This window comes from Prunus dulcis, chromosome 1 (genome assembly GCF_902201215.1).
Source record: "Prunus dulcis chromosome 1, ALMONDv2, whole genome shotgun sequence".
Taxonomy (NCBI): Eukaryota; Viridiplantae; Streptophyta; class Magnoliopsida; order Rosales; family Rosaceae; genus Prunus; species Prunus dulcis.
The window spans coordinates 1,665,396-1,689,043 of NC_047650.1; the positions used below are offsets into that span (position 1 = coordinate 1,665,396).

A 23,648-nucleotide genomic window follows, 5' to 3' on the forward strand; every position below is an offset into this window, starting at 1 on the left:
ACATATGTGGGTATTTTTTATATTTTATATTTTAATTTTGGTTGGGCGGGCACCCAACCTGCCTTATGCATAGAACCACCCATGCATGTGTGGAACTCATTGTATTGGTGGGCTCCACCTCTATTAGAGAGATGATACACAATGTGGTATAAATGTATTCTCCCTAGCATGACCTGGCCAAATAACACAGTAATTACATGCCACTTGTCTTCAATCCGCGTGAGGGGCGACGAACATGCAACATGTACCAAGCGCCAGATCCAAGAATTTCTCCATTATTAAGGTTTTGATGATGGTTCAACTAAATTTTAACTCCACAAGAGTCTTGGGGTCAACTTAAGTTTTAGTTCAATTTTTCGAACCAAATTGTTGACAACCTTCACCTGAAAGTGTGATAGAAAATACAAAGAATATATGGTGAGAAACTCCAATGGGAGTGGTCAATGGGTGTTCAACGACAAAGATTCAAAATGTTGACTCCAGGTGAAACTCATGCACAATTTAATCGGAAAATTCTAATACATTGTAGCAGCAAATGCAGTGGCATAAAATAAAACGCAAAGAAAAGACGTCCTTATCTCGGACGGACCAAATAACATTGTAATTACATGCAACGTAACTTGAGTGCTTGTGAAAGTGCAGGACAGGCAACGCGTTCTAACTGCCTGACTCAAGCATTTCTCTACTAAATTTGGAATCTACAAAAATCGTGGGGTCAACTTAACCTTTAGTTGTTCAATTTCCTAAAATAATTGTTAACAACCTTCACCTGAAAGTGTGTTAGAAAACACAGAATATATGGTGAGAAAGAATGGTACAAGTAAACTACTCTTGTGCTGCAAAAAAAGATGGCAGCATAAGCCTTATGCCTCCTCTTTCTGGCTATGCTTGATATTATTGATATTAGAATTTCATATATTTGGGTTTATGTGGAGAGGGAAACTTCCATTTGGTAATGGATATCATATATTTGGGTTTATGTGGAGAGGGAAATTTCATATATTTGGGCTTATGCCTCCTCAACTGAATGCCATTTTCTTTGGTGTTTGCTAAGAGTGCTTTTTTGAACAGCAAAAAGCAACCCAATTTCAATGCACCCCAGTTTTGCATGCAATGTGGTAGCCATGCTGCTTAATAATAGAAAATAAAAAACTTATGAGAATGTACTGAAAATTAAGGCGGAGAGATGAAAAGACTATTTTGACCAATTAACTAAGGAAGGAACTAATGATAAAAGAATTTGCGGTTGCCTTGGACGCGGCTACTCGAATTTATAGTTCCTTGAAAACTCTTTGGTGACTTGAGCGTGTGCCATATGAACACACACAGCAAAGCCATTTGTTTTACGCGGTGTATAATTATGAAGGAGGTTCTTCGAAATGCATGCGCAGACGCTTTTTGTTGAAATTAACACACATTTGTATGCTAAAAAATATAGAAAAATCAAGAAGCTTGAACATGATGGATAGACATGTTTGTGCTAAAGAAATGCGTGGAGACATCTAGAATGCTTTGAGATGAGCCTAAATTATTGGAGAAGCTTACATATGTCCGAAAAAATCCTGTGAAGAAATGAAGATTATTCTAGAGAAAGCCACATACTTGTGGCTGGTGTAAAGAGATCAAGTCGGTGGAGAATGCCTATGTCGGCTACTCTCATTTATAAAAGGGCTTGTAGCCTTCACAAGCAAAGTGGAGTCCAACGAAAAGAACGTGAATTAGCCTATATCAAGTTATGTATTATTCTCCTCTAATATAATAAAATTACTTTATTTTAACTATTGTCTATTATTAGAAAACCCTTCACCACATGAACAAAAACAATGGTATCATAGTAATACTAATTTCTGTCTATCTATGCCATGGTGGATCTAAGAATCTTCCTAATTAATTTGAATAAGAAACTTTTCACCAAAATGAATTCATGAATTCAATGAAGGGCCAGTCTTGTGCTGAAGAATGAGAGATCAAATTAGCCAAAAGAGAATATATGGGACCACTTGGATGGTCAACATGTGTGTAAAGTTTGCTTTTTATTATTATTATTATTTTAAAATTTTGGGTTGGACTTATAACATATGTGAGTTTTTTTTTTTTTTAATTTGGGTTAAACGTGCACCTAATCTGCATTATGCACATAACCACCCATGTGTGGAACTCACTGTATTGGTGGGCTCTACTTTTATTAAAGAGATGATACATAATGCGGTCTAAATGTATTCTCCTTAACATCCACTTTTATTAAAGAGATTATATATAATGTGATCTAAATGTATTGTATTCTCCCTAACATGACCTGACCAAATAACACAATAATCACATGCCACTTGTCTTTAATCCGCGTGAGGGGCGACGAATATGTAACGTGTACTAAGCAACAGATCAAAGAATTTCTCCATAATTAAGGTTTTGCGCGGAAGGTTCAACTAAATTTTAACTCTACAAGAGTCTTGGGGTCAACTTTAAGTTTTGGTTCAATTTTTCGTACCAAATTGTGAACAACCTTCACCTGAAAGTGTGACAGAAAACACAAAGAATATATGGTGAGAAAGAATGGTATAAGTAAACTACTCTTATTATGCCATAAAGCAAGACTGGACACGATGGGACTAGATTAAAATTCTAGGATTGGATTGGTCAGGACCAGTCAAGAATCCTGTCCATGATTTGGTGCAACACCATTCTGGGCCAAACTAAAATAAAAAAATTTCGAAAATTATCAAAAAAATCTTCAGAACTTTGAAAGAGGGAAAGATTCTTATAAACCCAATCTAGGAGATGCAAAGATTCCATAACCCAGGAGATGCAAAGATACTCATAAACCCAGTCTATCAGAATATTGAATTTCACACAAAAATCGTCAGATTAATATGAAGATTTTCACAGACAAGGAGAGAAAAAATCAAAGATAGGAGAAGATAGAGGATAGAGAATAGAAGAGAGGTGCGAGAATAGAGAAGAAGCAAATCACGCACGAACGAGAGGTTGAGGAAGACGAACGCGAGTTGAGGAACCCGAACAGATAACGAGCCAGAGGTTGAGAAACCCGCTGTTATTATAAGACTAACGTCCAAGATCTATATCCAGTCTGTGGTGTGGATCTATATCAAATATGTGCGTCTTGGTGACGACGTTGTGAAGAAGTTATTTGGTGGATCTATGTCAAATATCTGCCAATTTATTCGTCATCCTCCCTTGGTTTGATGGGGGCTGATTCGAGCGGTGCTGGTGATAGGGCATTATGTTTTGTTTGTTTCCGTGAGAGATTGTTGAATTGTCTCTTTTCTTGGGAGAGTTTTTATTTCGTTATTTATGTTGATGTGTCTTCAGTTTATCCAAGCGGTGTCTTTGGGCGTTTTTCGACTTTTCTCTCTCACACACACACATATATATATATATAGTTTTCATTCCATAATTTACCGGTAAGATATAGGTCAAAAATCTGTTTCACTTTAAAGTTAAGCAGTTTAACGTGTTTGGTAAAAATAAAATATCTCGATTATTATAAAAGTAGTGACATTTTGACAACAACTTTTAAAAGTAAGCTTTAGGTTGCTTTTAAAGAAACAAAGACAAGCCTCTAATAAATTTTTTTAATTCCCAAAATACCGTCATTCATTTTTAAAATTGACAGCACCTCCACCTCCACCTCCACCTCCATCTCAATAACTGCCATCCCCACCACCTCCACCTTCATCACCACCACTTCACCACCTCCACCTCCACAGCCACCAACAACACCACCACATCCTCCTCCGCCACCACCACCACAACCACCACCTCTTCTTCCACCACCACCACCACCACCACCACCTCCACCTCCACCTCCACCTCCACAACCTCCATCCCCACCACCACCTCCTCCTCCACCTCCACCTCCACCTCTACCTCCACCACCACCTCTACCATTTTCACCTCCATCTCTTTCACATAATTAGAGCATAACACTTTCAACATCATATCTATTTGAGTCATTATTGACAATTACAACAGTTTTATATTAAAATTTACCAAACGGTTTTGACACTACTTTTTGTATTAACAACACTTTAAAAGAATTATTTACCAAACATGAAGATGCTTTACTTTATAGCTAATTACTTTCAAAGTAAAGCACAAGCAACTTTTTTTTTTTAAAGTGACAGCATTACCAAACTAGCTCATAGTCTTTTCACTCGATGACTTACCGGTAGTGTTCTCCATTTAACAGGCTTTCCATTTTCCAAAAGGCCTACGTAACCTTCTTTGATTCTTTTATATATATATATTGTTTTTTTTTTTTCTGAAAAAGAGAAAAAGTGTCCCCTAGTTTTAAGGGAAAGTGGGTGTTGAATTTTTTTCTCAAATCTTTTTCATTTTAAAATTTTTTGAATTAATTATATTATCCTCATTTTTTTAAAAAAAAAAATTATATGTTTCTCGTTGAATGAATTGTTTTTTGTAATTGAAATTTTCATTAACTAAAATCATAGTATTTGAAACTTTCACCTTAACTTCTTCTACTTTTATATACATCGAAGATTCCTGTGCAAAGAGTTTTTCTAACATTAGAATATTTATTTATTTTAATTATACATTATTATTCTCAAATTATACATTTTTTTTTATTGTTTATAATAATTTTAGCCTTTATTTAAAATACTTTTTTGAACAAAAATTAGCAAAAATATACTTGAAAAATAACTCACATATTATTAATCTCAAATTGTCATACCAGACATGTTTTCACTGTTTTTATTTTCTGAAAATGTAAATTCGTTTTCTCCTTTTCATTCTCAGAAAATATTCTCAAAACATATTATCCGAAAACGTTACCAACCAATCCATAAATATCTAACATTATTTTTTTGTTTTCTATATCAAAATCAGTCCTCATTTTTAAGTCTACCCAACCTGAAGACCTAGTGAACTAATGGGCTTAAAAGTTTGACGTAAATCTTATGGGCGAGAAACACATGACCCACTTGCAAGAGACAACGCAAGGGCACACCATTTGGTCATGGCGGAAATTCTAAAATGGAAAAAAAAATAATTAATTTTTTTTTATACAAACGATATTTGGGGAGAGAGTTTCTCACATACACACTGTGGGAACCAAATTAAACCTAAACCCTGGGTCAAATAATTAGGCCAATCAATTTGGGAATTATTTGACCTAATTAGGAGTTACCTAACCTAATTGGGAGTTACCTAACCTAATTGGGAATTACCTAATCAAATTGGGGGTTACTTGATCCTCGCCTTAATTAGGGATTCGGTTAAATCCCTAATCCCTAAATACACCAACCTCAGCAACCACACCAACCTCACCAACTACACCAACCCCACCAACCTCTCCAAGGCCACTATAAATACTTGGTTACGCACAAGAATGAGGTACCTCAGAACTACTGCTAAAACCTCTATAGAGATCTTCCCTCACAGAGCCTAGCTACCTCCTCTCTCTCTCTCTCTCTCTCTCTCTCTCTCTCTCTCTCTCATTTACATAAGGCTCCGGCCACCCGGTTTATATTATAAACATATCTCTGTACCCTATTAGCTATTGTTTTCTATACGATTCAATTGAACTAACTTAGGCATCGGAGGGCCTTTGGCCAACACCCCCCGGGTGTGATCCCCGTATTTGTTCTATTTTGCAGGGAGAAAGAGGCGGCAAAGAAGAAAATAGGAATTTTACGAACCGAATATTCTCGTGGGAAAATTTGCTCCCACACACACTACGAAGGTGCCATTAGAGTTCGAACTTGAGATCACTAGTCTGAAAGTCAATACTCTTCTTCACTGTGCTAGGCCTCATTGGCACCCAAAAAAAACATATATATAGGTTGAGGAAAACTCCCCTTTTAACATAACTAAGAATATATCTTCCGTAAAGTAAACTTTGTACCGATGTTGTGGCGGATCAAAGACATCGATTCCCATGTCGCTAATCTGTCCTACTAAACAATATTTATCACAAACAATGGGATTTGGCAGAAAAATAAATAGGGAAAAGGAAGGTGACACAGATGGCTGCAATATGGTATAATCATTCCAATGGCTAATATTTTGGTGAAAAGTGAGTAGGGTGGATTTCCACCAATTCTTCATTCCATTCCTCCAAATGAGAAAAAGAGTGGAGGGTCCAATGTCTTCGATGTTGCTTGCTTTTAAGCATGTAGAAAGGTAAGAGAGTTCCCAAAAACAATGCAATAGCTATCATGAGTTGATGACCACAGCCTTAAAAATATGTGCTCTTACCCACCTTGGCCTTGGAATATGGAAAGAAAGCTTTAAGATCAAGAAATCTTGAAAGTACAGCCCCACATAAAAAGCCTTATCAAAACCCATTAAATATTTCTTTCATTCCTTCCTATGGTAGAAAGCATATTTCCATCAGCACCCAATGCAAACCTAAATTTGGCCAATCAGCACTATACATGTGGCTCATGCCAGTCAGTCAGAAATAAGTGTCCTTCACTTGTAATCATTTTCCCTATCTGAATGTTCACATCCAATGATGGACGCTACTTGTAGTTGTAGCCGATAAAAGTCTTTACAAAATTACATGTCCAAAAATTCACTTGGAAAGATACGGAGTTAGGATAAACATAAGACGAGGTGTAAATTTAAAACAAATTTAGATGCACATTGTTAATTGTAATATAGTAATAGTGTTGTGTTTCTAGAAAACACAACAATAAGCCGCATGATGTACCCCATCCGGGATTTGAGCAACACTACATGCCATTTAAACGCCTCTTGTTTGTCTGCACGGCGCATGTAGAAAAATGGCTGCTTAAAAAGGCTAGCTAGAGTGACCTTATATATAGTCCTTTTAATATACAATTAGCATATGGAAATTAAAAAATTGGCACAACATAATCATATGGGCAGGTTACTAAAAGGCTGGTTTACAAGTCATATTGAATACCCGACCATTAACTTTGTTTCGTTAGCAATGTCTGGATGCTTTCTGAGTTTAAAATTCATGGCTAAAGAATGTCAATGTCGGCTAAAAAGGAAAAGAGGATGAGAAGCTAGATGTTGCACAGCTTTTATAGTACTGATAGATCTGTTTAGCTGACAGATGACCCAAGTGAGGCTTTTGCTTCAAGAAAAATAACTGAAGCAGTGCCCATTTTAATCAAGTGCAACACCCTGGCAGCTTAAGAGAAAGAAAGCTCTTCTTAAATGTTTATAGCTGTTTACATCTGAATGCATCATCCCATGGTATCAGAATTTAGACTCGGATTTTGAATATACTGCTCGCTATCCGAAAGACTCAGATTTTGAATCTCTGCATTGCTTAAACTGCAGGATTTGGTTAGTTGATCATGGGAAATGAGATGGGGAACTACAACACATCAGGTTTGAGAGGTATGGAATTTTTTACCAGCTGTGTATTTTTCTTTTTAGTATATGTGCAAATATCATAAAGCTGTTTGCAATTGCAATCTCCTGCAGATGAAGAGAACTCTGCAGTTGAAGTTGGCGAAAAATCTTTGGTAGGAACTGCTAATGGAAATGACATAAAAGAAGAAAATGAAATAGTACATGCAGCTGAAGGAATATATTTTCATGAAAAAGTTACTAACTTGGCTTCTGATGATCCAGAGAGAATAGAAGATCCTTGTGTTGATTACCAGACATCAAACAGAACTGGTTAGCTGTTTTCTTAATTGGGCAACTTATATCTGAATTGATGAAAGCACTTATATCTTGATTACTAGAAGTTATTGTCCCTTGACATTTGGCCTTCTGTCCATAGAGCAAGAAGTTACTGAAGTTCATCCTCTTTCTGAATCTTCAAAAGTTAGACCGGAAACAAATGAAGCGGGTGAAGGAGACAGTAAAATGGAACTGGCTACATCATTGAATGATTCAGGACATGATAACCCAATAGAGAAGAAAATGGAGGAGACTGATCTGCAAGGAACAATCAAACAACAATTTGAGAAGCAGGCTTCTTTCAAGAAAGGTATGCTACCTTCAAGCTGTTCCATGTTGCCATTGTACTAGTTGTATAGAGTCTTAAATACTTCTGTCATTATTGTCTTAGTACATTAAGTTTTGAATTATTTCTTCACTTCTTCTTTAACTTTTGTTCTGTTTAGTATGAGTTATATATTACTGTTTACACAAATGAAAGAAAAATCCCACCATAATAAAACCTTTATATGGTATAAACTGCAACAGAGGAAGAGGGAGCAATATCTACATCACATGATCCAGAACCTACAGAATCTATACATTTAGAGTTGTATCAACATGAATTGGCTACAATTCATCCTGATGACCAATCTGTAGATGACAATGGATCTTTACAAGGGAATGAAGACTGTCTAGGATCAAGTTTAATTTCTGCTTTTGAGGTGAAAGGTCATCTCTCAGACACTGAGGCATTGAAAAATATGGATGGAAGTGTTGATTCTAACACAGAACCAGTAATGGAGAAGGAAAGGGATGACTTATTACTGGAGCAAAAGGCATCCCAAGAACAATTAGAGTCATCTGAAGAGAAGATTGAAACTAAAGATGGAGATAAGTTTGAAAATGGATTGACCACCATAACAATAATAGCATCCAATGGTCTGAGTGGCTTAGGAAATGAAATTGATGGGGAGCTTCCAACTGAGATGAATTTTTTCTTAAATGATTGCTCAGAATCAGAACCAGAAGTCATTCCAGTGACTAACTCACCAAATTCTCATCTAGAAGTTCCTGAACCAGAAGACAAATGCATAATTCTTAAAGAGGAAATTAGACCAATCGAAAAAGAGTCAGAAAATGAAGAACACAACCATGATGATAACCCAATCCAAACTTGTGGAGAGTCAGTGATAGAATCAGAATCCTTCAAGTCAAGTGAGCCTCAGTTTGAAGCTGCCAAGATAGGGTCTATACATGAGAACAGCGAAAAGATAAGCGTATTTAATCCTTTAAGCGACAAGGATTGTCAAACTGAGGAGACAAGGGTTGCTGAGAATGGTCACCTAGCTGTCATGTGTGTTAACAACCAAAATGAGGCTTCTGAGGACCACTTCCTGGACTCAGATGCAAAAGTTGAGGTGGTTCCGGAACTTGGAACGGTTCCACCTGAGTTAACTATCCCACATTGCAACCACAAGGAAGAGGAATCAACAGAGAAGAGAGCTGTTCAACAAAATGGGGATAACACAGAGCCATTGTTTGCAATTGAAGTAGGAGGAACAGAAACTACAGAACAGTTTCTGTCTCTACAACTTCCAGTTGATCAAGCAAAAGTTCTGCCCCGTAAAAGCGTATGTGGATATGGAACTGTTCAAAGCACCAATGACTCGATCCTAAATTTGAAGAAAGAGAGTCGCAGTGAGTTCCTTGCTACTGAAGCTTCCACTGGTGATTGCACAAACTGGGTAGCCGAAGCATTAGCCTCCATGAACAAGTTGGCACTTGATATTCCTGGTCAACATGTTACACAACATACTGAAGCACTTCAAGCAGCGGCAGAAACTAAAATTTCAGCCAACCATTCAAGTGAACCATGTGCAAAAGTTGAAGCATCTGAATCTGCAAGCTGTGGTTCTGAAACACAAGAAAGTATGGGAAGGTACAGCACTGAATCAGATGCTGATAACTTGAACGTTCGTGGTCGGATACAAAAATCTCCAAGCTTCAGCCTTGATCTCAAAAATGAAGCAAGGACTGAAGAATCAGATTGTACTCCTTTGCTGTATCATGATAAGGCTGCAATGGAAGGCTCACCATGCCACGGTGATGATGTTAGTCTCGGAAACCTTATGAAGCACACCAGCTATGAGCCAGACCTGCCACAGTACCAAGCAATGCCAGTGGAAGAGAAAATCATTACACTGGAAAGAGGTGACTCAGACAAGTCAAAGACTCCATTCATAGGATTCTTGAAGGAAGAGGAAGAAGCCCGTATTGTTGTTACACCACATATACATGATAAGCATTCAGCTACTCAAAATTCAACCAAGAATCTGTTGGCCTCACATGCTAAAGAAGCTACTCCAACTACTTCATCAAAAGGTAAAGAGAAGCGCAGGCACCGGTCTTCTCTCTTTACCAACTGCATGTGTTGTGCAACTGTGATTAACTAAATGCCTCTTAATTCATCTGTTTTGAATATATTGTTTTGTTTGATTTTCTTTATTATTGAAGTTTTCTGGGAAATGGAGTTTTGATGATGAGGAGAGAAAGACTGTTGTTTTGCTTGGTTATAGTGTATTTGATTTTGAGAAGCCAAGAAAGAGTGAGTATGACTTTCTGCAACCATGACAGCCACCCCATTGTTTGTGTTGTTTCCATTTGTTCCATCTGTTTCTCTCCTTTACTTCTTTGTCTTAAACTTACCATACTTTGTGATGTAAGTTACCCTTGATGTAATTCCAACTATTTATTTGATTGATACAATTATTTTGTAAGGTGTGTTGGGGGTGAATTGTATTAAATGCTACTTCTGATTGTAATATCTGTTTATTCATATCCATGTAATACAATGATATTGAAGGTGCTATGGCTTAAATACGAAGTGTTCATTTTTATCAACTTTTGAGATTAAGTGATTGTCTAACTAATGGAGAAGTATGTGGAAGGTGCTTTTATAAGTGATTATTGCCCTATTCAGAATCACCCTCAAATGAGCCAAACTATTAGACAAAGAGATGGTATGAGTCAAACTATCTTTTTAGCATTATTATCACTGTTTTACTGATACAAAGAGATGGTATGAGTCAAACTGTTATCTCAACCATCAAAACTCTCTACCATGAGGAACATGCTGCATGAACAAAACAATTATTCAGGAACTTTTACTCGTGCTCATTTTAAATTCTGAAGTTTAATAGGGTTATGATTGGCCTAAGTAAACTCAGGCCTGGTCATTGAGGCAGACTAGTCCAGACAGATATACGATGTCCATTACATTCCAGCTAGCCCAACCTTATGCTTCACATTGGGCCCACCAGACCTAAATTGAATTGGCAATAAAAGGCCTTATCTGTATTCATTGTGGTGTGAAAACCAAAGAAGATCATAGAGGCGTAGAGGCTAAGAAAAAGAAATAGTCAAGGACATAATCTTCACACGCTGAAAATCAACGAAGATGATGAGAGGAGGAGAGTTTGCATATTCCACGCGGTTTGAGAATGGTCTAATACAGCCATAGATTGGAAACAAAGAAGAGGTCATCGCAGAGAAATTAATGTGAAAGGATAGAATTCATGTCCAGCCTTTGATCCTGGTCAAAGTCAGACTTCAGAACCAAAAGTTGGAGAAACTTCATATCAAGAAACCCTTTCTGAGTTGGAAGATAATCTAAACAATTACCCACAAATAGAAAATAAAAAAGTGGAAAAAGAAAATAAAGCAGGAGTGGATATATTGGTAGCCTGCTGATGCAGTTTCAAACTTGACTTGGATGTAAATGAGTTTTTTTTTAAGAACAGCAACAGTCTAAATTGAAGAGGAGATAGTTTCTCACACACACAATTGATGTAAATGGTTAAGGTAAGCTAAAATACTCGTTCAACAAAAGATTTGATATATATATCACATTGGGGAGAGTTTTTACTTTTGAAATGAAACACACCATGATATTGACTAGCTAGAAATGGAAAAAAGGAAAAATTACAATGTGGAATTGAATGAATTGAACAAATCAAAGGGTACTAGTCAAGTCCTACTACGTTTGGTCGTTGGTTACCGACAACACAACTTTATTCCTTATGGACTAATGAGGATGAATTTGAATGTGAATGAGAACGAGAATTCTTCTTCAATACGTGGAGAAATCTGTCATCATCATCCAATGGTCATCATCATCTTAACAAATTCATCATAGTTAACTTGGCCATCACCATCCAAATCAGCCTCCTTGATCATCTGCTCGACCTCTTCGTCGGTCAATTTTTCGCCTAGATTGATCATTACATGCCTCAACTGAAACAAGATTAAGAACAAGAAGAAACATAGATTTACATAGTGTTTGATTCTGTTGGCACTAAAAAGGTCAATATGAAAACAAGATATGCATTTGTCTAATGAAGCATGGTTAATGTTCATTGCATGGGAAAGGTACAGGGAATCAAGATACGGATCCTCATAAAACTTGGGTTAAAAGATATGATTTAACTTAATTAAATATTGAAATTTATTTCACGAATACCCAAATAAAACATTTTTTAAACTAAGCATTAGTATCAGTTAAGCTATATGATTCTCCTATTATTTTTCTAAGTATATCCTTAGACACTCCATGCTGTCATCCCTGCAATCAATGCCTAGAAATTTAATGTCAGTGCAATGAAGCTATCCATCACTAATTCTGAGTTTGGTGAGCTATCATCTCTGTTCAGTGTTCAACAGCTCAAGCTTGTTTGGCTGGTCAATTAATAAATATTGGATTTTTGTGGTCCAAAGAAATACAGAACACTTTCTTTCAACAGTCACTGTTCATATTATAAAGTCAATATATCCCTTAGAAGTAGGAGACAGAGTTTCCCCCCCCCCCCAAAGATAAAACTTCCTTGGTTATTGTTCAAAGAGTTAGCTTTGACACACTATTAGCAAACAAACACAAGCTTTTTATTTTATTTTTTAATATACAAACGATGTTGGGGAGGGGAGAATTGAACCTAGAATCTCAAGTGCAGGGATAAATGTTCTTAACCACGTGAGCTACAAGCCTCTTGCAACACAAGCTTTAAAATAGCTTTTTGTCAATAATAACAGTTCCACCAATGCTATTTGTATGTTTTTGGTGCTAATATGAACACTAAGAACAAATATACAATAATTTCACACACATGAAATTTATAAATAAATAAAAACATGTTCTGTGAACAAGCTTGTCACATAAATAGCTAAACATGTGTGTTTATACTATTTTTAAGACACAACTGTCTTGGCAAGTGCATTCTATTTAATAAGTGCAAATTGAGATGATGATGATAAAAGTTAGCCTTTCATCTATTCAGTCTCTTTTTTTCTGTAGAGGAAATTTTGCTTGTGGATGTAAGGATGGAAATTATTGTACCTCAGTAGCTGATATATATCCATTCTGATCCTTGTCAAACACTTTGAAGGCCTCTTTGAGCTCCTCCTCTGCATCAGTTTCCTGATGATATGCATTCATACAAACACAATTAAGAACATGTACATGACATTAAGCCTTATATATATATATATATATATATATATATATATATATATATATATTTATTTATTTATTTATTTATTTATTTAAAAAAAGCTATGCAGTGCCATGCATATAATATTTACCTTCATTTTGTTTGCCATTAAGCTCAAGAACTCTGCAAATTCTATGGTCCCATTTCCATCAACGTCTACTTCACTTATCATGTCCTGAAGCTCCTCCTCCGTCGGATTCTGATCCAGAGACCGAATCACCGTCGCCAATTCATCAACGGTAATGCAACCTGCGCACATATTTAAACATATTAAACCATTTCATGAAAAAAGAAAAATGCATTTGAACAGAAAAAATTCAAGCATTTCATGAAAATGAAAAATGCATTTGAACAGAGAAATAATATATAGAAACTGGTTCTAAATCTGAGAACCTACCTAAACTACAGCTAGCTATGCAAGAATATATATATATATATATATATATATATATATATGCATCACAAATAATACTAACCAAGAATTGAGGACATGATAGTAGGAAACTCACCATCTCCATCCTTGTCAAATAGACAGAAGGCTTCTTTAAACTCAACAATCTGTTCTTCGCTCAGAACATCTGCCATCCTGTTTTAATTATAAAATTTCCCCTGAAACCTCCACAACACTCAAACACCTCTACCTTTCAAAAATACAAAGTCTGTGAGAGAGAGAGAGAGAGAGAGAGAGAGAGAGAGAGTGTGTTGAGTATAGCTCAATCTTAGCTGGGTTTAAGTAGTACTTTTCAATATGGTAATTGGCAAGTGTAGCACATTTTTGTTTTGTTTTTGTTTAACATTATATTAAAGTAAATTAAATAAGAGTGGTCAAATCAAGGCTTGTATATGCATGACTGGAATTTGTTGTTACAGTCATGGCTTTATTGAAAAGAATCATCTGAGTCTTTGGTTTCTTTCTAGTTTGTACATGGACTTTTAGTTAAGGGGAAGGCAAAAGAAAACAAATACTTTTCAAAATTTTATCTGCTTGCTTCACTGTAAATACTAAATGCATGAATAATATAATGAAACAAAGATTGGACAGCTGTAAGGGTTTGATGTTTAGGAGACAAAGGGCATTCAAAGAGTAAGACTCTAAAGGGTATGGGGAGGTGTGTAAATTGCTCCCACATATTCAACCCCAAAAAGCACGCTGCGTTGCTTGCACGAGATGGGGGGGAAGAGAGAGAGAGAGGACCAAAAGCTGTATTATAAGAAAAAATGTATCAATTTTCTTTTCTTTCTTTACAGAATACAAAATACAATACTATTATTACTTGGTATTTTCAACGCGTTTATATGGTATCTGCAGGATGTTTTGCCTTTAGAAAAGGACCAAGAAAGAGGCTTTGCAAACTCTGCTAGTACGTCACTGGTCTAGCTGAGTGAAAAATACGTTGATTTATAGATTAGTAATCTTATGTTCGAACTCGCATGATAATACATTGACAATGTGTGTACGAGAAAACCCCCTTTAATTTCGCTTGTATTAAAAAAAAAAATTATTATTATATGGATAGGACAAAAACTATTGAGTTGAGCATGTTTCATTAAAAAAAGAGTTTTAATGAATGAATAATTTAGAGGAAAAAAACATAGCATGCATTCAACATAACATAACCATTTTCATATAGTTCTCAACCAGCGCAGAACGATGCAGTTATCATCAGACCAAAAAAAACACGATGCTGTAATCAATGTTATCATATTGATCAGATGCACTTCTTAATTATAGGTATCATATAAACTTAAATTTTGAGGTTGAATGTTTCTTTGTTAGTTTTCAAACATATTATTAGAACCCAATTTTGATTTGTTCTTTTACCTGTCGCAAATCATATATGAGACCCAACTTCCATTGACTCTTCTAGTACATGGAACCCACTAACCACTTTTCATCATCTTCCGGCTAAAACAGTTAACTCTACAGAAGTTTGCCTCCAACAGTGTTGTATACAACATTGTGTCTACATTGCTCCTCACGTGAAAAAGAACCCGTCAATCTCATAAGACTTGGGTATAAAAAAAAAATTAAAAAGAGAGAGAGAGAGAGAGAGAGAGAGAGAGAGAGAGAGAGAGAGAGAGAGAGGAGGAGGAGGAGGAGGAGGAAACTAGCGGAATAACATAATAACATGCAAATATTGTTAGACCATCCAAGAATAATGAATAAACAGCAGTGGTAAACGTAAATCCTGGTAAATGACTCGAAATAATAGAGTAATGGACCCGATTCTACAAGGTCCAAGTCTTCGAACCAAAACCAACTCGTCAAAAATGACCTCGACTGTGCCTCCCATTGAATCTGTTTATTGGCATTCCATGACAATTGACAAACCCCACTCATTCTTTCTATGGCACAAAATCTCCATTACAAAAGAACCATTGCTGAAATGCTAATCAGGTCATGGCACATATAAAGTACAAGCGCGGCAAAGAAATTTTTTCGTGAAATTTATCCCATTTGTACTGCGCGAATGGATCAATGGACGGCTTGCAAAACCAGTGAAATGAACTTAATCATATCATCACTTTCCTGTTTCTTAGGCACTCATCCTTCCATCAGCACGCAGAGAACATTCCATCATTTTAAATTGAAATGTCATGTAATGTGAAAGGAAATTGACATTACGGATCAAGTTAGTCACTTGTACAACATAGTTCCAACAAACTTAAGCTGTAAAAAGGTGCATCGCCACAGCACAAATGCCTTGAGGTGTGTTTGTCAAATGGAGTAGATTATCTGGTCTGGCTAGCTTCACTGGACAAAGGGTAATCTTGAAAGAAAGAATGCAAACTGTAGGAGAATGCTGACAATCATTTCCCATCTTCTAACTCCCATTTCAGATAGGCCTGCCCTTTGGAACAATTTGATCTTTAATCCACATGTAAATCGGAACCAGCACATAGTAAGCTCCTGCCATTGCACCAAGAATGAGCCGGAAAAGAAACACCAATGGATTCACAGGCTTCCTTACATCCTCCACCTTTGGACCAAGCTGCACCAAAGCAAACATCTCATAAATATGACAAGTGAATGTATTAAAGGGAAAATAAGCCTCCTACTTAAGTCTAGTGCATCTTCCGTTGAATGCTGAATGATAATCCTCTAGGTACAATGGTCCTTACCTATAACTACTTCACAGAGAAGGTGTAGTCAAATCTACTTTTGAACTAAAACTAGTAAAATGCCACATCTTCATGTAGACCCTCATATATTCAAATTGTTCGAGATCCTAAAATCTTAGATTGTATTAAGTAGCATTTATGTTTCCTGTTTTCTGCTTTAGTTTGTATAATGAACCACGACCACCATCATCTCCAACAGTGCCACTACTATTTGTCAGTTGTCAACACTAATACCATTACCACAACCACTAGAACACCACCACCAACATCACCCATTCCAATAATTAAAACACTGTAGAGTGTAATCACTGACCCCAGAGTCGCAACTCACACCTGTCATTACCATTTCCACCAGTATCACCATTTTGTAACAATCACCACTGCTGCTGCACCACTGCTGCTGCGCCACTGCCAATGTGAAAATCACTTCACCGCCAGACTGCCAGTCGTAGCTAGTACCAGAACCAACTACCATAACCTCCGCCACCACACAACCACTACAATCGTGTTTGATTTCCAGTATATTTTAAATTCCCAGATAATTTTAGAAACAACAATGATGAAATGAGAGAAAAAGAAAACTCCAATGCCATTCTTGCAGCCACCTCCACCTCCACCTCCATGGCCACTCAGTGCTTGTACCACAACCAACCACTGTAGTTGTGTTTGATTTCCAAAAATATATTCTAGTTTCCAAAAGAAATTGGAAACAAAATGAAGAGAAATAAAACACAGTTGCAGTTTTTAGATAACAAAAACATGGAGAAAGAAATATATCCAAGTATGCCATTGGAATGAGAGAGTTCCTTGTAAAACTAGGGACTAAGTATAACATGTATCAGAGAGTTGGTTAATCTGCATTAACCATTTCATATCACCTTCTCTGAAACAAACTTCGTTCTCTGAAACAACAGATGAAATATTGCTGCCTCTAGGAAAAAATATTTCAAGAGAACTATTTAAATTAGAAAAACTATTTATTATTTATTAGACTGCATGCCATTTCGATGTTATGAAAAACTTTCAAGAGGACTTTTCTGTCATCAGTTAGTTGTTTAGCTATTCTGTAATTACCAGTGATTTCTTAGACAAAAGAAAAATTATTCAGTCAACAAGAGTTACACCGTAACTTACGAATCTTCTGAGGATAAAGAAGAATATTACCTGGAGAGGGGAGTCCCCAGATAAGGGCTTCACACCTGTCACAGAGCAACCCATAATCAAGCCATGGCGGCGGACACCACGGTACCATTTTGGACCAATCCTTTTGAGTTTAACATCTTTGAAACCAGCATTTTTGAACCACTCAATGTACTCTTCCTCCTTGGGGAAAAGCATCCACACGTCTGCAAAAAAACGAGACAGCCAAAAGGTTGGGTATACAGGGCCTATAAGGCAAGCTTTTCCTCCTATTTTTAGCACCCTGTATGCTTCCTTGATTCCACGTTGCGGGTCCGGCCAGTACTCAATACTGAGGAACAAATCATGAAATTGCATAAGACAAACAGAACAAACAGTGGTGTATAGACTACCCATTTTGTATAGTCTTACAGTCCCATCATTGTGAAAGCTGAAATATGAAAAATAAAATACAGCATATGCTTTGTAGTGTGGAATACCCAAAAATTTCAACAATCCTGAAAAGTAATGCTCACTTAACTTTTTTTAAAGATAAGTAACAATGCTCCCTCCCTTCAGATTATAATTAACCACACAATTAGTATGTAACTTCTTCTCATTCACCACAATGAAAAATCTGAAATAAGGAATAATAAGCTCGGCATAACAGTGAATCTCAGGATAGGATCAAAATTCCAATCGGAGAACTCATATCTAATATATTTCTACTTATTAACTTGACACTAATAATCCCACGACTCAAAACCACACTTGCAATTCCTTTAAATGAAATCACATTACAGAAAGCAACAGAAGCAGAAATGTTACCTTCCAGCAGAGACATATCGATCTGCATAATCAGTTGGGAATGGCAGATCTTCGGCATCACCTTCAACTATCTTGCATTCTTTCAAGGGCTCCTTCTCCTTAGCCTTGGCCAGCTGGTGAGGTGACTGGTCAAGAATTGTGACATTTTTGGCATCCACATGCTTAACAATACCAAGAGTTGTGAACCCAGTTCCACCACCAACATCTACCACTACCATATTCCGATCATAAAGATCAGCAGGCTCGAGAGCATCGTCCCTCATATCCTCAGTCCAATGCCCAGGGTTTATAACATGATCATACACTATAGATAAGAACCTATAGAACCAAAATGCCTCTTGCTTGTGCTGTATGAACCTAGGCTGCGAGGCCGGCCTTGAGGATGAGACACTGCATATGGGTGCCAAAGTTCTGGTCTTGTAACTCCTCCCATAACTCACTAAACCCTTCTTGGAGAAACCCCCAAAGTGAAATTTTGTCCCATCAGAACCTAATCCTGTTGCTGGTGCTATGCCACCAATGAGTTTGAGATTTTGAGCTCCATAGAGCATTGAAATAGCCATTGTATGATAAAAGGAAGCAAAACCCACAAAACAAAATGCTAATTTATATTTTTTGCTCACTGATTACTGGAAACTATGAAGCCGGGCAAGCAAACAGCAACCATGCGGTTTCCTGGTAATTGGTACAATGGAAATTCATATTGAAACTACCATGTGAAAATTGAAAAGGAATGAATGGATTGCAAAATGGAAATGGCTTACCCACGTACAGAGACAAAGGATTATAGGCGGAGAGTGTGCTTGTGGGACTCTGGGTTCAACAAGCACCGCATGTTTGCAGCAGCAACAATTGTGAGTCACAGTTTTGCCTATCGCTATCAGGTGAAACGGAACATATCACCCGCGTTTTGGTTTATTATGCCGTCCACTAAAACGCACCGTTTCAGGGCCTTAATGAAAAATCAAGGCTTCTGTTTCATATTGTATTAATTCAAATGGTTTCTGAAAAATTAGATATCCTTTTTTGTTGTGTTCAAATCTTTGGTTATCGATAAAGAACTATGAACTTGTCTTCTTTTTTTTTTATTAAAAAAATTAATTTAAATATATATATAATGAATAGTCTAAATTACACTAAATTAATATAATCTAAGGATTGATAAAAAAAAATTATAATCTAACGAAGGAGGATTTGAACTTAAATAAAGGAGCGAGCTCATTGCCCTAACCAACTCGCTTAACCCACTCATCACTGAACTTGTCTTCTTTTCACAAAAACATGTCAAACTTATGTCTATTTAAGTGGCAGTCAACAAAGAAAAGAAAAAGTAATTCTGTTCAGTTTTGCAGTGGAAACAAACTAAAGCTTAGAAGAAATATTACATGATAGGATAACTACATTCATTATTTAGGTAAGGGGAATCTATAATTACGTATATAGAGAGAGAGCCTTTTTCAGTTCGCTTCAGATAGATGGCGATTTATGGCCTATCGGATGGCTTTGGAACTTCCCGGAGCTGGACTGAGTTTTCGAAGCAGTGATAGAAACCAAAGTGAGGGAACCTCTCATACCATGTGTCTTGCGGCTCGTGTGTATCCCAGTGTTCACCGCTGCTGCTCTTCCCATACTTGTGAACCCACCCAGAACCATTGTGGCCCTCACCCCATGTCCGATTCCAACGCTCTCCATACTTACCTTCCCACCATGTTTCACCCTGCTTCACACCATGACCGTTTGGATTGAAATGTTCATCCCATTTGTCACCCCATTTCGCCCAACCGTCGCCCTCACAGCGCTCCGCCCATTTGTCAGTGTATTTGTCGCTGCCACCATGTCCATCATACTTTTCACCCCACCTGCAACGGATGCAAAACATGTCAAGTCTTTAGAAGGAAATCAGATTCCAAATTTTACTGATCGTGCAGTTTTATCAGAGGGAAAAGCAGGTTGATTGACACATCAGAAGTTTTACAATTTCATGAAATCTACTATTATCATGTTTGTAAAGTTGATTGTAAGAGAAATCCTGTAAGTGGCGATTTGATGTGATGACAGGAATAAATGAGACATCGCTACAGGCATGGCATCAAAAATTTACTCCAATTTAATTGATGAGTTTGGTACCTTTCATGCCAGATATGAGCATGACCAGCTTCAAGGGGTGTATTTGGGTCAATGCTACACCACTTATGAGCCCATTTTTCAGCTTGGCCTGAGGCATCATAATGCTCCCACCATTTCTCTTGCCACTCATCGCCCTTACCGTTCTTGCCCCACTTGTCTGCAGTTTTCTCCATATGCACAAGTCCACGGTTCTGCAACCAAACCAAAGCTTGCTGTTCAGTTTGTTCTTAGATATTTGTAACATCATATATTCATCGGATAGAATTAACATGCCTTAAAATCAAGTGGACAGATGAATTAATTAACTCTGGGAGCGATCTTTAAAAAATTAAATAAGTTAACGGCTATGTATCTCTTCCTATGACAATTCTATTGGTGAAACATAGCAGTCCCTTTTATAGGGGTTTTTCCTCACTTTTATGGAAGAGGAGCCTGCATTTACATCAGATGAGTATAACTTTATAGTTCATTAACCATAAATTTTGGAAAATATAAATCTAAGTAATCATTTAAGCTTTTGAGGAAGCAATTTAGACTTGAATCACTGCATAAACCAGGTAGGGTTGTTCCTAGCCACAAAAGAAAGGCTAAAACCCATCAATATTATGAAACTGAAAAGAAAGTAAGAAAACATAAATTTCAGTTGCAAGTAGCTGTGCGGAATAACCTGCCACATAGATTCTGTCCAATATTCACGCCAGACATTTCCAGTTGCATTGCGTCCCAATTTTTCTGAACCAAGCTCCTTGTGGCCAAACTCATCCGCAGCCTCCCAGTACTTATCTTGCCACTCCGTAACTTGGTCGGCACTAACACCTCTGGTCATTGTCCACCTGCAAACTACACCATCAGGCCTTTGCTCTATTCCAGATTCCTTCCACCACCTAGATCCATCTGTATTCACTCCAGATAATGACGCCTCATCCACTGTATCAAGAGCATGAGCTGCTTCTGCTGCATGTGCTGAAAACTCAGCACCAAGTTCATGGTCATCTTTTAAGGAAGTTGCCTCTACACTGGACTCAGAGACGTCTACTTTCCCAACCTCCATCAGGGACTGGAAAGGAGGAAGAGGAGGGTTCCGATTGGTTTCTTCAAGTTTACTCTCTAAGGGAATTGAGAGAAAACCTACAGATGGCTCTTTCTCCAACACTGGATTGCTCGACTGTGCTGAAGGTTTTGGTGCTGGCAGCAATTCACTGACATCATCTGAACTTTTATCACCACCCTGAGGGGGTGCCCAGGACCAAAAATCAGGGCCAGGAGTCCCGGTTCCTGAAATTTCTGATTGAGGAACAATTACACTTCTAACCTGTGTCCCATTTCCTGAAGAACAGTTAACCAACAGTGTAGTATTAGAAACTCCAAAAAGAAAATCATCAATTCCATTAGCGTAAAATTCAGATGTTCTTCCACTAATTAGTCAAATGGGAGATCAGCATGTCAGTACTTCCCTTTAGTAACTAAAATACTACTCATCATTTGCAGTTTATATCAACCTATGATCAAATGTCGGCCTATCTCACAAATCCAATCTCCACAACCACAAACAAAAATGGACACTAAATTTATGTAGTTTGTTTCAGATTCAAAAAGCCCTAAACCCATCACCATCCAAAACACATGCATATATGCCCGATCAAACTCATTCTTCTTCTTTTTTTTCCTTTTTTAAAAATGTGGACTTTATTAAATAAAACACGCATCAACATTACTCATTAGCATCAAATTCTACCTCTCATATCTTCACTGTCCCAAATAAAAATCCAATCAGAAATTGAAATTGCCAAACTCAAAACCAAACACAAAGTCTAAATCCTTACCCTCTTGACGAGGCTCCACTGCTCCCCCGCTACCACCACCTGAACCGGGATCAGTCCTCAAACTCTTATTTTTGTCCGCCAAAATGGCGCGAGCCGCGGCGATGGCCGCCGCAGCCCTATCGACAACCTGCATTCGCTGAACCCGATCCCTCTCTTCCTTGGAAACCCCCAGAATCTTCTCGAACTCCTCACTCTTCTTCTCCAAATCCTCAACAGGCTCAACACTCTGATCATCATCAGCATCGATCTTACTCGATTTCTCGACGATCCTTTCGAACTCGACGGTCTTCTTGTCGTTCTCCACGGCCTTCTTCCACATGCCGAGGTACGAGTCCCCACCATCGGAAACCCTAATCCGCAGACTTCCCCTGCCCGCGATCTTCGTTCTCCCAAACGGTGCCGTTCGCTTCTGCTCTAGCAGTAGAATGAGTGGGTGTTTGTGTTTGAGTAAATAGAAGTGGGACCCGCGAGGGGTACAGGCGCCGAGCCGAGACGCCATTCTGGTGGAGAAGTGAGGAAGGAGACTGAGTAACACTGAGTGGAGAAGAGAGAAGTGGAAAATGGAAATGGATATTTCAATTTGTATTTTATTTATTTTTTGCTTTTCGGAAAGGAGGGAACAGAGTGTCCGTGGAGTTGGAGTAAGGCATGGGATGCGGTTGTAACGGCTTTACCTGTTTGTTATAATTTTGTTATTGATGGGTATGTGGACACCTGGCGGGAATGACAGAGAGATGGACGGTGCGAGACGGAAAGGGTTCCGCCAGGCGTTGGATTCAAAACCGGAAGGTCTTGGAGCGTCTACCGACATGGACAATGACAGCATTTTCAGCAGTTTGCTTTTTGTCATGGCAAGAGAAGCCCTAAGTCAGCTACTATTTATATAAATAGTTGCTGCTCTAGCCCCCTAACAAAGTGTGTTTTCAACAGTTGTCTTTTGCTATGGCAAATACTATTCATTTTTTTCTTTTTTTCACAACATTTTTTACTTAAACAATTAATTTGGATAATATTTTTCGATAAGATTTTTAGGTTCCTACGTATCAATACTATTCATATAGGATAAAATTTTATTTTATTAGTTGTATTGGTTGGTATTTATAGAAAGAAAAAATATATATAAGGATTTAGTGTTAAAAGTGAAGAGTATTGGTTGGTATTTATAGACACTGGCGGACCCATAATTTTTTTAGCGAATGTGCAATATTGACTAAGTATGAAAAATGATTTTTCAAAATAATCATTTTCTGAAGATAATTTTTGGCGACTTTTATTCCTTACACATCAAATAAGAAAACTTGATTTTATGGGATTTCAATATGAAGTATATATTGACTTAATGAGCAATCATTTTTAGCCTAAATCGTATTTTGCACTAAAATCGATTTTTCACATTTTGATTTGGTGGGAATTTGATTTTCTAGTATTTTTATTTGAATCCAAATGGAGGGTA

At 37.4% G+C, this 23,648-nt stretch overlaps 4 protein-coding genes across 6 annotated transcripts; 1 reads left to right on the forward strand and 3 right to left on the reverse strand.

Annotated features, from left to right (window-relative positions):
• Window positions 1–7,316: 7,316 nt before the first annotated feature.
• On the forward strand, window positions 7,317–10,285 carry LOC117614572. The gene is made up of 4 exons (XM_034343428.1): window positions 7,317–7,359; window positions 7,447–7,644; window positions 7,751–7,960; window positions 8,179–10,285. The coding sequence occupies exons 1-4, from the start codon at window positions 7,317–7,319 to the stop codon at window positions 10,083–10,085; spliced, it is 2,358 nt and encodes a 785-aa protein (XP_034199319.1). The 3' UTR covers window positions 10,086–10,285.
• A 1,222-nt stretch (window positions 10,286–11,507) lies between these two features.
• LOC117637441 (calmodulin-like protein 11) lies at window positions 11,508–14,066 on the reverse strand. Its single transcript, XM_034372329.1, has 4 exons — window positions 13,685–14,066; window positions 13,267–13,424; window positions 13,022–13,102; window positions 11,508–11,925 (listed from the first exon to the last, which is right to left on the reverse strand). Exons 1-4 carry the CDS (start codon window positions 13,758–13,760, stop codon window positions 11,788–11,790), a joined length of 453 nt encoding a protein of 150 aa, XP_034228220.1. The 5' UTR covers window positions 13,761–14,066; the 3' UTR covers window positions 11,508–11,787.
• Window positions 14,067–15,655: 1,589 nt separating this feature from the next.
• Window positions 15,656–19,140, reverse strand: LOC117638272 (2-methyl-6-phytyl-1,4-hydroquinone methyltransferase, chloroplastic-like). Of its 3 annotated transcripts, none has more exons than XM_034373415.1 (4): window positions 19,010–19,140; window positions 18,246–18,920; window positions 17,463–17,769; window positions 15,656–16,168 (listed from the first exon to the last, which is right to left on the reverse strand). In XM_034373415.1, exons 2-4 carry the CDS (start codon window positions 18,806–18,808, stop codon window positions 16,013–16,015), a joined length of 1,026 nt encoding a protein of 341 aa, XP_034229306.1. In that variant the 5' UTR covers window positions 18,809–18,920; window positions 19,010–19,140; the 3' UTR covers window positions 15,656–16,012. The 3 variants fall into 3 exon arrangements, with proteins under 3 accessions (XP_034229306.1, XP_034229314.1, XP_034229310.1); XM_034373423.1 differs by having other exon boundaries at window positions 19,018–19,116; XM_034373419.1 differs by having other exon boundaries at window positions 19,014–19,116.
• Window positions 19,141–19,466: 326 nt separating this feature from the next.
• On the reverse strand, window positions 19,467–22,870 carry LOC117614727. The gene is made up of 4 exons (XM_034343625.1): window positions 22,196–22,870; window positions 21,040–21,698; window positions 20,373–20,563; window positions 19,467–20,104 (listed from the first exon to the last, which is right to left on the reverse strand). Exons 1-4 carry the CDS (start codon window positions 22,692–22,694, stop codon window positions 19,729–19,731), a joined length of 1,725 nt encoding a protein of 574 aa, XP_034199516.1. The 5' UTR covers window positions 22,695–22,870; the 3' UTR covers window positions 19,467–19,728.
• Between the last annotated feature and the right edge of the window lie 778 nt (window positions 22,871–23,648).